The sequence below is a fragment of the Mycteria americana genome, chromosome 7 (genome assembly GCF_035582795.1).
Source record: "Mycteria americana isolate JAX WOST 10 ecotype Jacksonville Zoo and Gardens chromosome 7, USCA_MyAme_1.0, whole genome shotgun sequence".
NCBI classification, from domain to species: Eukaryota; Metazoa; Chordata; class Aves; order Ciconiiformes; family Ciconiidae; genus Mycteria; species Mycteria americana.
In genome coordinates, this window is record NC_134371.1 from 18,002,171 (window position 1) to 18,016,623 (window position 14,453).

A 14,453-nucleotide genomic window follows, 5' to 3' on the forward strand; every position below is an offset into this window, starting at 1 on the left:
TTCATTTGATCAAAACCAATTTGTAGTTGTACTTCACTGCATTTAATCTTTAAGGTTTACTCTACCTGCATCTTACAGATTATTAGATTTGTGGTGCCACTGGTATTAGATTGTCATTAGCAAGGCGTGTAACTGGTGCCAGTCCTCATTCTTCACACATCTGTTTTCTGGAATACTTCTCGGGCAGATAGTGATGCCAAGGACATTCTGATGAAACAGTTTTCCACACAGTGCAGAAATCCCTGCTAACTTGCTCGCTCTTTTACATCCGTTCCCTCTGCCAGCACCAGGGCTGAAGCATTTTATACAACAAATGCGCTTCATGTGAAGAGCTTGAAAGTGATCTCATCTAAGGCAGCTGGCATCAGAGTCTTTTTAAGGCCTTAAGGGTCTATGCATAGCCAGGTCACACCAGCGTTCATCCTTTCTAATGCAATAATTTAGCTTACTCATGCCAATAGTTTCTCCAGTTTTGTAATCACACTAAAGATGTACCACGTGCAGAAGTTCCTTTTCTGCAGGAAAAGAAACCCTGTTGCCAAGCCACAGGTAGACCAGTTTTGCAATGTCCTGAGAAATTTTGTATGCCTTCAAACGCACCAGGAAATCTTTTTAAGTTTTCTCCAAGGTGAAATTTCTTTTTATGAATTCCATGTTCATTCAGGTTTTCACAAGCTTAATGATTTTAAAGTTTTTGTTTCTGCTACTGGCTTTGATGCCATACTTATTACACAGAAGTTTATATTACTTTTATCTTTTTTCTTCTAAATACATTTAATATAGTATTTCCTAATTATGAAAATGGATGCCTTTCATACACTCCTAGTTTCCTTGGTATGGAGGATGTTGTGTTTGGTTTCCTATATTTTGCCTCAGGGGTTCTATTTTCTTATGTCCTGAAGTGAAATTCTTTTCACCAAACTTTAGATACTTAATTATTAGCCATCTAACTCTAATCTAGTTGTTCAGACTCTTTTATAGTCAGTAAAGGGAAAGAAACTCATCCTGGTTTCAATTCATTCCAATTAACTCCAGCACTGCAGGATGAGACTAACTGCCTTGGGATTTGGCCATTTCTCTTTATTGATGATAAAGTAAGACTGGTAGATTAGATTTCTTTCAGATAGCCTACTATAAGGTGTCTGAAGATAGGGGACATGAATCCTACCAATGATGTCAACTTTGAATCACACACATTTTTCTGAAAAGTCACATGTATGTCATCAATGCTGATGTCACTAGTGCAACATAGTCTTATCTCTTCATTGTGTGTGTAGCTCACACCTATGCATCTCTGTTGGTGCATTTTTTTTAGTTGGTTGTATTTTGGTTGGGGTTTTTTTTGTTAGAGGATCATTTCCTTGTTATTATACAACTGATGTCAGGGAGGTTTTTTCTTCTTCTCTTTATCTGCCTCACATAGTCTGCATCTTCCAAAGCTCTTTCTAATGTTAATTCATCTGACATTAGTGCCTGTTCATATATTCCTTTTGAATCTTATATGAGTATTCTTCTATCCTTTTGCATGCCCTATCGTTCTATTTTCAAGAGTAGCTGCATTAACCACTCATCAATTATATAAGCAAGTCTCCTTTTATGTCTTGGATTTTTTCTTTGCATGGAGGTGTTATATTCAGGATATAATAGGCTTCAAATAACTTGAGTAAGATGCCTCAATTTTCCTGTCTGCTTCAGTGAGCTCACAACTAGAAGCCCATGGTATGCAAATATCCCAGACATTTTACTCAGTGCATACTAGAGAACAAGCCACTTCTCAGTCTGCAGCTACTTATCTATAAGAAGACCTGACTAAGATCAATTCTATTAACTTCTTCCATTTTGCCCACATCTCTGCAATGCTTCCAGTTTCAAAGTTGAAAGCAGCAAATTTTTAGCCATAGTCTGCATAAAAGCCAGAGTTAATTCTTTGGGTCTGACACTACATCTGGCTCTAGAATGTGACAGACAGACTTTCCTATAAGAACTCATTGAACTAGTTTTTATTACAACTGATTTTCATCCACCCTCCCTGCTCTCAGACAGAGAAAGACAAAAGACAGACAGAAAGAATGTATCTTTTTTTTAAAAAAAAAAAAGAGACATGATGATTTGGCTTTGCAGGACTACAGTATGATTCCATTTATCCTCAGTTGTTTAGTATTTTAAGTTACAACAGTAGTGGGATTTTTTTTTTTTTTTTAAACCACTCCATAAAAAGAGAAGAAAGTCACAAAGAACTAGAACAGAATTCACTAGTAACAATTATGGGTTAAAATATCATTTATACCAAATTTAGTGATTCCTTCTCAGCTTTCTGCACAGTGCAGATTAGGTTATCTTTACATGTTAAGTCACTGTAGATCTCACGGTCTTTTCAAAAACATACCTGTTATTCCTGTAATCTAACAATTAAATCTAATATAGCCACGGCCTGCACTTTTCAACCAGTCTACACTGATAGCTCCCCATCCTCTGAAGAAACTTCCATGGTACATGAGAAAATATCACCCTCTTTAGAGGAGTCTCACCTCCTGACTCTTGCAAAAAACCTCTCCTTCTTCGGGTGATTTTAATCTGCTGTGCATGCACTTAAGACCTGGAGATGTCTCTGTGCCTCACCAGCTCAGTCACGCGCACAAGCTGTTGTATAAAGTAACCATATAATCTCAGTCATGTGTTAGCAGGAGTCAGCCACATGCAGAACTTAGCCAGTTAATCAAAGTTTCATGGTTTGAAACTCAAACACTACCAAAATGGAAATGTTTGCTTTTTAGGCTATCATATAGCTAATATCAAAATCATTCTCAAAAAAAAAAGCCACCAACCAAAAAACTCTACAAAGGAACAAAACATCATTTCTCATTACTACAGAAAATAGGTTGAACGAACAGAATTGACATCTTTGATACCTTTCTTATGTATGGTTCTTCATAAATACAACAAAGTAATATTAAACTCATGACATAACTAATGTACAAACTCAGACTTAAATAAAAATGTTCACAAAAGGGACACTTCACAACAAAAGTCTGCAAACCTCAAGAAATCTTAAAAGCATTGCAATTCCATAGTTGTGTTCCTGATAAATCCTCAGGAGATTATTTTTAAATGCACTGTCCTTAGAACAAAGACCTCATATTCTACCCTGGAGATGTCTTTTCCCGTTTCTTTGAAACTCTAGCCTAAACTAGATCACATTGTGAAACTCTGAAAAATTGGCTGTTCATATACTTTCAAAAAAAAACAACAAACAAACAACCTCTTCAATTTCAAGAGCTAAATTCTGAAGGTCCGGTTGCTATTGAGCATGCTGTACCCTCCCACAGCCCCTGTTTGAATTGCTCAGCCTCATTAGCCCCAGTGAACAACCTGCCTGTGGTTCCACTTTAGGCTACGTTGTTCAGACACTTGCCAACTCTCGTCTGCAACAGCATTGCCTTCTTTGCTTATTGCTGGGCAGTACAGAAAAGAACATCATATGAGTCAGACTCAGAAGAGACAGAAGCTGAACGAGGAACGAGGAAGGGGTAAACAGATTTAGATGTTGAGTCTGGTGTCAGTGAGACAGGAAGGCAGAGGAACTGTGCCTAGCTAGTAGCAAGGGAAGACGAACTGCCTGAGCAAAGGGATGTTCAAATAGCAATGAGGGGACCCAGAGTAAACATTTCTGGGCATGTGAACTGAGAATAGAAGCCTGGAGATGTGGGGAGTCAATGGAAAAATTGGTATTTGATTATGAAAGTAAAGGCATGTTAACGTGCCAGCACTGTATACAGATTAAAGTTCTATATGTGTGCATATACAGGCATCCTGAATTCAATTTCCCAACTTAAAAGTTACCACCTTTACAATACTAATAATGTTCTTTAACAGAGTATATTGTATGGTGTAGAATCCGAGACATGCAGGTGGGCTGTTCTGCCCATAGAGGACTGAAGTGCAAATCTAGAAGTGGGTTGATTGATACAATGTTTTCCTGCTATCTTTCTATCCCTGAATTAGGCAGGCATGAATTTGGTTCAGCAGTAATTTCTGAGTTATGCTAAGAGTTTTACACTTAGTTTCTTCCAATTTTTAAAGCAGCCTTAGTGCAAAATCTACCTTTTTCTATTACGCTATTTGAATTATTTCTCCCTGGAGATGCTGAGGAATGCAACCAGAGGAGCTGGAGTGTGATAAGACTTCTTGCCAGCCTTAAAATGCTGTAGACCCATGTCTGATATACTTTTGAAATGCCAGCACTGCACATGGATCAGAATTCCTCTTCCATGCTGCACTGAATGATGTGACTATGTCTGTAATACTATAAAGCAACTGTGTCAACAATAAAGAGGAAACATTTATGGCATAGGTTATTAAAACAATGAAAAATAGGCCAGTGCAATTTAAGTTCCTTTAGTAGACTAAATAATAACTAGTTAAATAAAGAACAAAGAGGTAAATAATTTATTACAGAATCAGAAGCATCACAAGCAGCACAAGAAGATTGTCTTCACTTTAAACTGCATCTCAAGAGGCTCCAAAGCAGACGCATGGACAATACACAACGAACATGTTCAAACAAGCACAAGAGGAAGGGGACTTAGAGGACCTGTTGCAGCCCAAAATGAAGCCATCACTCAACTTAAAAACATCAGTGTGCATACATAGCAACCAGTTAAACACACCAGACACAAAAGTTTATGCTAAAAGTGGTGGTGGCTCAAAAGACTGAAGACTACTGTGGCAGCCAAGTAGATTGCCTGTTTCAGCATGCAGCCCCTATTCCTATCTGATGTGGTCCTGGGCTTCATGCAAGCACAGGAGGAAAATGGGTCAAATTTTTACTGAGAGCTATAGAGCTCATTATAAAGTTATAAGGCTGCTTATAAGTAAGGCCTAGCTGAGAGATCATCAGATCAAGGAGGAAATGCAGAGTAATATTCATCTTCAGTTACTTATTCTGGAAGAGAATACAAGAACAGAGCAGACAGAAATCAGTATAATCAACTTCCATTACAAGCCTGCATTTTTCATGCTAGGTCTGACAACTCAGTTCAAACAATTCAAGTTGTTTGTACTAACAAAGCAAATATTTCCAAAGATTAAAAACCTAGAATTAGGCTCCTACTTCCATTTTTGGCCTTTTAATTAGGTTTTTCTGAAGTGTTGAAAACAAAACAACTCTAATCAACAGCTTTTATACATTGCTTTTTAATGATAGCTCTTAACTGCTTGGCACTTTGGAGGTTTTCTTTCTTGAGGTTTAAAATAAGATTGGGAGTGGATCAGAACAGGATTGTTTGGTTTTATTTTACTCCTACAGAAGCAAGAGGAGCTAAACTTTCCCTACACAATTTGATCTCATGAGATTCCCACCTTGATCATGGTTCCAATTAGAATTTATATTAAAATCTTACAATTTTTTTTCCAAGTAGATCCATAATTAATTTTTCACACTAAGTCAGTGTATGACCTTGGATGAAGGAATCACACAATCTTCTGACAGATGTAATTTAATTTTTAGAAAATACACAAAAAACACACACACACACAAAACTGAGATACTATAGAACAGCTTCCATGGCTGTAGTATAGAGGACAGCAGAGCAAATTATTTAGCCTTTCAATGTGTAACCGAGGTAAGGATGTTTCACATAACAGTTTCTTCAGGATACATAATTTGTACTTTGTGTGTAAAGCAGCAATACCATAAACAATCAATAGTGAAAGAAAAAGAGGAACTGGAATGGTTAGGTTTAAGCCCCACTTACTCAGTATTTCTACAGTATTGCTGCAGAGCTTGAATCACTCTACTCAGTTTTACATTTGTTCCTTTCTTTCTTTAAGGAGGCAGACACAGAGAGAGAGGGAGGGAGGGAGGGAGCGAGCGAGCACAAGCAAGAAAGAGAGAGAAAGGAGCAGAGGGGAAGAAAGTGGAATGACAATCAATAAAGCAAATTTTCCCTAGCAGCAAAAATAGACAACAGACCTGCTTCCCAAAGAACACTGAAAATTACTTTGCAAGTAAAAGTAGCAGAGAAGATAAGTCAACTTGAGGGACTCATGGGAGAGCTGTTATCGACAGATACAAGGATGATATAATTGCTCAAGATGAGCAAGTTTTTCTTTTATCTCAATAAAGCACTTTTGGATTAAAAGATTGGAAAGACAGGTGCAAGACAATAGCATAAAGCCCATTCCTAACTTACTTACCTAATTTTATATAAAGGAGCATTGATGTATGAAGTGTAAAACAAATGCGTTTAATGCTGAAAATAAAGTATTACAGAGAACTTATGTACACTCCTAGCAATAAAGAAACTTAATATTTAATGAATATACTTTGCCTATTGAAGAAATGCACCGATTTTACAAAAGGCTGAGTATATGTGTTTAAGAAAACGTTCACTACTGTTCTTACGTAAAGTAGCTGATACAGTTGCATCTTAAATTGTTTCCTGTTAAAATTGCATAACAGATCACACTTACAGCAAACAGTAGATGAGAATAGTAAACAGGATAATGTAGTGCACATTTCCTCTCTTTCAGCTCCTACTGCATTTAGGTATCCCATGACACATCCCCTTCAGCCAGTTCTGGTACCCTTCAAGACAGACTTTGAGCATCAAGTGTTTTGGGTTTTGTTTTGGGGATTTGTTTGGGTTTTTGTTTTGTTTGGGGTTTTTTGTTGTTGTTGTCACTGAAAAACATTAGACAAGACTGATGACAGGTGAATGCATGCAGTAATGGGTGGGTAAAGAGTGGTAATTTCTGTGTTTCCATTCAGTTAGGTGATTCCCTTATGCTTTAAAATGAAATTTCTTTGTGTAATATAGAAGCATGTTAGTATCAACATCTGTATGGGAAATTTCTTTAACAAGCTTCACAGATACCTAAAACCTATCTTAACCCACACTGGTCCACCTCTCACAACGACATTACCTGAATGGTGTAATCCTGTTGCCAGGCTTCTGACCAGCTCCAGTGCATATAGTGTAAGTACCTAGCTTGGTTTATTGTATTTAAGATGTAATCCAAAACGTGCCATACCCAATGAAACACTTTACCAAAGTCCCTTTTCCAAAGCTTGTTACTTTTAAGGCTAAGAATTACACAATTTCTTCAGGGCTGTGGAGAAGAGGTCTTGGAAGGTGCAGTGCTACATTTTCAAGAATGGCCACTAATACTGTAAGCTTCAAAGGAGTGACATGTTCTAAATCAGTCAGCCAGATGCTGAAAGTATCAGCTACCCATCAGTGATATTTAAGCACTGAAATTATCTTAAAGATCTGAAGGGTAGGTTATGTTTCTCAACACTGCTCGAGAGCAGAACATGGTAAGCAACTATTTGCTTTAATCAACATCAAGATGGTAAATTCACACCTGAAGAAAATAAGCAAATAATTGTAGCGGATTGATGCACGGACTCCAATCGAGGGGTAAATCGAAGACCCTCTTTCTGATGTTGTATGTGTGCTTCTCAGCCTCTCACTAACCTTTCCTGGTCACCCTCAGGTCTCTGGGAACTCACCACCAAGAGCTCCTGCTCTGTCGCACTCCAAAGCTTAAATGAGCCAGCCGCACCCCAGGCAGCAGTAAGGCAGGGGATGCTCCACCACAGCCAGGGCACGCACTGTGCCTGGTTAAAGCATGGAGCTAATTCACCTCAGCTATAACTCAGTTGATTATAATTATCCGTGCTTTTCATTACTTGAACCTGGGCCCTTAGTACTTCGATCTTGTTAACCCTTTCACTCCCACTATACCTAATTCCTCCTCATAATTCCTCCTCAAATAATGAAATAAAATGAAAGTGGAATTGCATCAGACTTGTTCTTAATTTAAGCTTTAACAAAAATCCTGCTCGAGAGTCTCACTTCCACTGATCTTTTTCTTTGTTTGAATACAGGATCAACTGAAGGATGGTGACACAGATTATATTATAAATAATGATGAGTTGACTGAAAACTCTGAATCGCCTGCTCACATACCAGTACCAGCGGAGGATGGAACAGGCTCCACCCAGGCTACAGGCAAGGAAGATATTCACGAAGGAGACCTAGGATTAGGAGGGTACAAACTCCAGCTTGAACACATTGCAGGTCAACCCCAGATGAATTCATTAGCATGAACAGTGTAATGTTAATCACAAGAAATAAGACTAAAACAAAGAAATAAAAGATACTATTATATGAACAAGAGGCTAGAAAATGTACTAAGCATAAAAATCAAAGAAAATGTAGATTTTACCAACTAAATGTCTGCTTCCCCCAGGAAAGAGTTTACCATCATCCATATACCTACAACAATATGCAGGTTTTCTGACTGCAGCAGTTTTTAATAAAAATAGGTAGGGCACTGCCAGCCCACTGTAAATCTATTACAGTCATGTGTTGTCTCAGATAGTGCTTAACTGTACCATGTCCCTTCACATATACACAGGCCTTTGAACATTGCTCATAGTCTTTAGTCAGATTGAATAGAGAGAAGTAGCTTCCTAACATATTCATGCTCACATGACGACAGCACTTTTTATACAGCTGGTCCTGAACGGATCCACAGATAGCTACTACTCCAGTAGCTATTACATTTATAAGGAAGCAGCAGAAGATTTTGTCCAATGAGTATGTGATTCAAAATACTTAAAACATGCACTGCAGCATCTCAGTCTTGATAGATCAAGCTCCTTCATGCTCACAGTATAGACTTTTCCTGACAACCAGCCCAACATTTGCTTTCTAAGTGCACCTTATAGCCTAGTCCATATAGGGTTGCACCAGGCTGCCACAAACTGAACATTGATAGGAGGAGACATTGAAGTCTATGAAATCAGCAACAGACCCCCTTTTATTGCTGCACTGAATGGGCATGGCCACTATTTAAACAGCAGCTATTCCACAAGACATTTGTCATGATAGCTTCGCACCACACAAAGCTTACATGCTGGGAAAAGTTTTGTTGTTTTGCAAGATCATTCTAGATGTATGCTTTGATTTAAGAAGTCGACTGTATCATTTTTTATTGTTCAAGGAGAGTTGTTTCTATTCAAATATTTCTGCAAAGCAGCTATATCTTAAGACTGGCTGCTCCAAGGATAAATTCATCTACCTCTCATATTTATGCTGGGCACTCAATATCACACTAGTGATGAGGACAGTGGTGGTTAGACATAAAAAAACAAGAGGAGAGTTTAGGTATGAAAGTATTAATTGTGTCTGCATAAACGCAGTAACTGGATAAACAACTGGTCAACCATACATACAGCTAGCTGCCATATACTATTATCAAGCATTAGCACAGATCAGCTTTTGCACATACCAGTTAAGTAGTGCAAATACAGGGATAGAGTCAGGCTTTTGTTGTAAGAGCACGTGCCTTTTCTTACCACAGAAGTTTCAACTTACTATGCATGATAATGTTCCTACTAAGAAAGTTAAACCATGAGGAGTTTTTAAATAAGGTCATTCTTCATATACAAAGACAATGAGCAAGCAAGAAATTTGTAATCTATAAGAATAAAAATCAAGACATCTCCATGAATGATCGTAAAGCTAAATAGGTCTTTATTTCACCACAAATAGAAGCTGAAATACAAACTTAAATATAATCAAGTTTTAGTCATTCTTTTCCAGGCTAATTAATTTTTGGTTAAATGTGACTCTAGAACAGCTGTTTTAAGCATAAATTTGAACACTGTAGTTTTATATGCTGTTACGAAAGATCAGAAGCTTAAACTGGCATTTTATTTTCCCCTAAACACTAATCAAGGAGCTCAAAGGATCTTAATCCCCATGTGGTTTAAAACAAATAATATTCAGGCACAATAACAAGTTCTGAGAAGAACTAATGAATTTCCAACTCCCTGCTTTGCTTTGTTTAGCTGCATAAGGTGGGAAAAGATGCGCAGCAGGTTGCAAGAAGGGATGGAGAAGGGACAAGGAGGTAAGGTTTTATGGCCTAGTACTGTGCACCCTACAGCATGCAGTGGGAGACAGCAAAGATAACAGGAAGCAGGATAAGCAGGTAGAGACACACTGCAGTGAGGTGGATATGTGGCAACACAGTGAGAAGGTATTATCATGGATGGGTGCTAACACAGTCTTGATTTCAGTAGCCAGAGTTTCCAATTTCAATCTTCAAAAGTATTGAGTGCATGTCACCAGGCTTCCTAAGCACCTTGGGAAGCACAGATCCCAGTCCTTAGATTATAATGCAAGTCAATAAACTGCTTCAGTATTATGAAGATGCAAAGCTGTTTTTCACAACTGCTTTGAACTGGAAATGACAAGCTCTTCACCAACAGTTCTGCTCTTAGATTCTACTCTGAAATGCATCCTGCAGCATACTCTACAGGGTTTTTTACTGATTTATTTATTGTGCCTATGTCCAAATTTCTCACACTTGTGCAATGTGTTAAATGGAGAGCTCTGGGGTCTGAAATTCTCTGTTTATCAAAAAAAAGAAGTCTGTAGTGAATACGCTCCACACTGTTCTGCCTGGATGCCTTAAAGGACTACTTTACTCAGTAAAGTCATCCCTTGCAACAGAAGAGTGCATACTTCACATCTTCACAGGTCAGATTTGTATGCCAAGACTATCAAGAGGCTGGATCAGTGGTCCCAGCAGGATGGGTATTTATCCTCTGGGACCATCTCAGCAAGTAAAGTATCATTAGCTTTTAGGAAAATTAGTAATTTGAGCTGCAAGCAAACCTGAAACTTCTACTAAACGGCAATAAAAGTCTCAATTATGCATTACACTATTCAGCCTTGCCATTTCGCAATTTTAAGATATTCTTTTCATGACATGCAGATCAAGAGAGTTAAAACAACATTAGAACAGATAATATATTTATATTCAAGGAGAAATTACTGGCAACTAGTAATTCTGCATGACTGTTTAAAGGCCTCTCAACATCTATTACTCTGTTTAATGTTAATTTACAGTTCCTACGCTGGAGATTTAAACTACTCAATATCACACAGTGTTTGACTGAACGTGCAAGTCACTCATGATAAATGTGAAGCTATTCTTCCTATCTGAGTTAATCTAATAAAACACTGCTTGGAAAATTAAATGTAAAATATATTGTCAAAATGTAGTGACTGCATACTCAGTATGAAGGCCAAAATGTTAGGAAAGATGGAAATCTGCAATATTGCTAAACTTTTCAGGTTTCAGAAGTAATAACTGAAATTTCATAGTGAACTGCAGAGAGCATTTGGCTAAAGTTGGAAGCAGCAGAATGAATCCTGGCTATACAGCAGAGCCAGTCCAAAAAGGCACTGTACTAAAAATATCAGGTCACTATGATAACTTACACAGAGAAGTGCAACATTTGGTAACCTCACTGAAAGTGGGGGCCATTGGAAGCAAACGTTTATGTTGCTGTGTTAAAAGCTCAAACTCTTCCACAGTAACCACATTAGGGCTATCTTCAGCCAACTGCTTAACCCTGTGCATAACTTAAACCATTGAAGCCATGAAAGCAATTCACACCCCTTCCACCTCGCAACTTACACACCTTGCTGGGCTGAGAATAGCCTGTACAATAGGTCTGTCTTTCCTTTTGAAAGCTAGTCTGTATTTTGCTATCAGCCATCAAGTAATGCTGAGCCTGTAACATCCTGATTGCTGTGTACATTTGGGTACAACATAAATGCAGCAATATACATAAGTGTATTCCAGATGCACATGAGCATTACACATGTGCTTTCAAAATTCTTTGTGTTCACAGAGATTGAGAATTCTTGGGATACAAATATTAATTATGGACTTCAGAGAACAAAGAAAACATCCTGAATACCCACTTTAGAGATCAGAAACTACTTCTTCTAAAGACAAAGTTGTTTTTCCCTTACTTCCTTCTAGTGAAAGGGAAAATAGCCCTTTTCAACATCTTAAAGCAAACCAGTTCTGAGCATTTTAAATAACTTAACACAAGCAAGCTCATCTCTGGCAATATAATCCCAACAGACATGAGTTCTGCTCAGTGAACTGTAGAAGACTTGTCAACATTTTTATTTTATAAACAGGCTTTCAGAACTTGAAAATTCTCCAGTTGATCCAAGTTTCCTAAGCAAATGTTAGTTTAACCCACAGCCTTGGTCCCATACCAGTCAATTTTCACATCGTGAAATCCCCTCCTTTATCTCAATGATTAGGTTTTATGGTAGATATTATTGTTCAGGAGAGCTAGACAAAACACCTGAACATGTTATTCCTTGAATACTGGTTTGTTTGGTGGTGGTTTTTGTTTGGGTTGGTTTGGGATTTTTTGTTGTTGTTAATTTGGTTTTTTGTTTGTTTGGGGTTTTTTTCATATGCATTTTTTACAACATAATCATATACTGGAGTGCAAGTTTCTGAACAGTATAAAAAAAATTGTCTTTATTCATCCTATTCCTTTAATCCCTTGAAAGGGACTGCCTAGTGCAATGATGGACATCAGCCAAGCGAATATTCCCTTCAACAGCCTGGTGGTGCAAGTCACACTTCCAGATTTAAAACAACCTACTGGACATCCTGGCATGTGTTAGGAAGCACAGACAAATTCTCCAAAAAGCAAGATATGTCTGTCAGCTCCATGCCACCAATCAATAGCCCAGGTTTGTTTTTCCCATATGAAAAGCACAGGGACTTTCCTACAGTTAACCCAAGGTGTGTCAAGTCTCCACCTCCAACTTTGGCTCTGATCCTGACAGCCCCTTGGCACCATCAGCATGGGCCCACTGCAGCTGCACTGCTAGAAAAGTCACCAGCCAAGACTGTCTCATACTTCCATGGAATTCCACAGGAAATACCCACAGACTTCATGTTTCCAATTGCACTCTTCCAGCTTTCCCACTGTTAACAACCACTTTGGCTTCCTCCCACACTGGCCCACCCTGGCTCTGGGCAGTCTTCCCTCTGCACACCAGAGCTGGCAGCGAGTGCTGCATACTCTCTGCTGCATGATACATGTAACAGGAATGATTCTGTTCACAAATAAACCTTTTTTCACCAGTGTCAGAGCAGAGGCAACATTTTCTCCACCTAATTCAGTGTCACTGGTCAACATTATTCCCCTACAAAAATCAGATCTGAGGTACAGAAGAAAAAACGTCATTTCAGGCCTCAGAGGATCCCAAATCTGAGCAAGTCAAATTAACATCATCCTTCTGAGGATGCGGCAGGGCTTGAAATTCTAGTGCCAGAAGCAGCAGAGAATACCCAGAAGTGTTTTCCAGCTACTGTTCTACATCATTCTTTACCACACATAGCTGTCTGCTTCTGGTGTCCTACAGCAAAGGCAGATGGACATAAAGAAGGTACTGGTACTTTATTCAATAAGGATTTGAAACTAGAGACAGCACTATGCCTAACAATATAAACACTGAAGAAATAACCTTATGCCATGATATTAGGCATTATGCAGGCCTAGGACAAGTGAGGTGAAATAGGATAATATCCCATAAACATAATAAGATTTCTTATTCCAGAGGTACAGTACCTTCTAAATATAACCCAGTACTTTAGGATACATGCCTGACTGGAAATTAATATATAAGAGAGAAAAGGAAATTAATAAATGAGTGATGAAGGAAGGAAAGGGGGAGCATGGGGGGAAGAATCAGTGCCAAAGACAACACTCAAACTGAAAAAGATCAGAAAGATATTCATAGCAACTGCAGACTAAAACCCAAATTAAGCATTTGCCCGTAGAGTGAGAAACTAAGAATTAGCTTGAAGAACACTCGTAAAAACTTTGCTAGAGCCATATCCCCAACACTACTGCTGCACTGTAAGAAACTTAGGCATTCCACAGGCCTAAAGGGAGCCACTGCTGCCAGCTGAAGGTTGACCAAATTTAAAGAAAATGAAGAAAAAGGACCCAAGGTGAAAGGCTAATCCTTCAACAGCACTGTTAGCGAAGCAATAAAAGCAATACAAGCCTGATATTTGCAGAAGCGTGGAAAAACAACAGAAGATATAAGTTCTTCAGACTTCCTTATTTCATCTCTCCCTCCTTCACCAGTTATTCATTTTTTTTTTTTACCACGTTGTCTCTCTCACCTTCTCTGGTTTACCTTTAGTTTAAGATGAAAACTTTACTTTCCCCACCCCTTGGGCTAGCAAAATTTTATGAAGTCCTTTTCCCCCTTCGCATGATATCCACACCCAACACAATTTTAATAGTTCTTCAAAAAGAAACCAATACGATGCAAGAGTGCATGAACTATATAACTTCTACCCCAAGTAGAGATCATGCCCAAAGACCAGTGGGTTGAACACATTGCAATATCCCTTAGGCACTTCACTATGGCTAGTAAAGTTAAGACCAAGTGCTCCTATTTTAACTACAGGAACCAACAGGAGCAAAAACCCTTAAGAAAGGGTAGAGAAACATTCTCAGTGAGGCAGACATGACATGGTTTCAGAACCAGTCAGCAACATCATACGAGCAATCTGTCTGCACGTTCTTTTCTTAT

At 38.4% G+C, this 14,453-nt stretch overlaps 1 protein-coding gene across 2 annotated transcripts in view; it reads left to right on the forward strand.

Moving 5' to 3' along the window:
- Positions 1-8,319, forward strand: part of SLC9A9 (solute carrier family 9 member A9) — a 250,212-nt gene extending 241,893 nt beyond the window's left edge. For both annotated transcript variants that reach the window (XM_075507217.1, XM_075507218.1), the window contains exons 19-20: positions 6,872-6,977; positions 7,892-8,319. In XM_075507217.1, the coding sequence (XP_075363332.1) occupies positions 6,872-6,977; positions 7,892-8,113 (328 nt within the window). In that variant the 3' untranslated portion in view covers positions 8,114-8,319. The remainder of the gene's footprint in view (positions 1-6,871; positions 6,978-7,891) is intronic.
- The last annotated feature ends 6,134 nt before the right edge of the window (positions 8,320-14,453 follow it).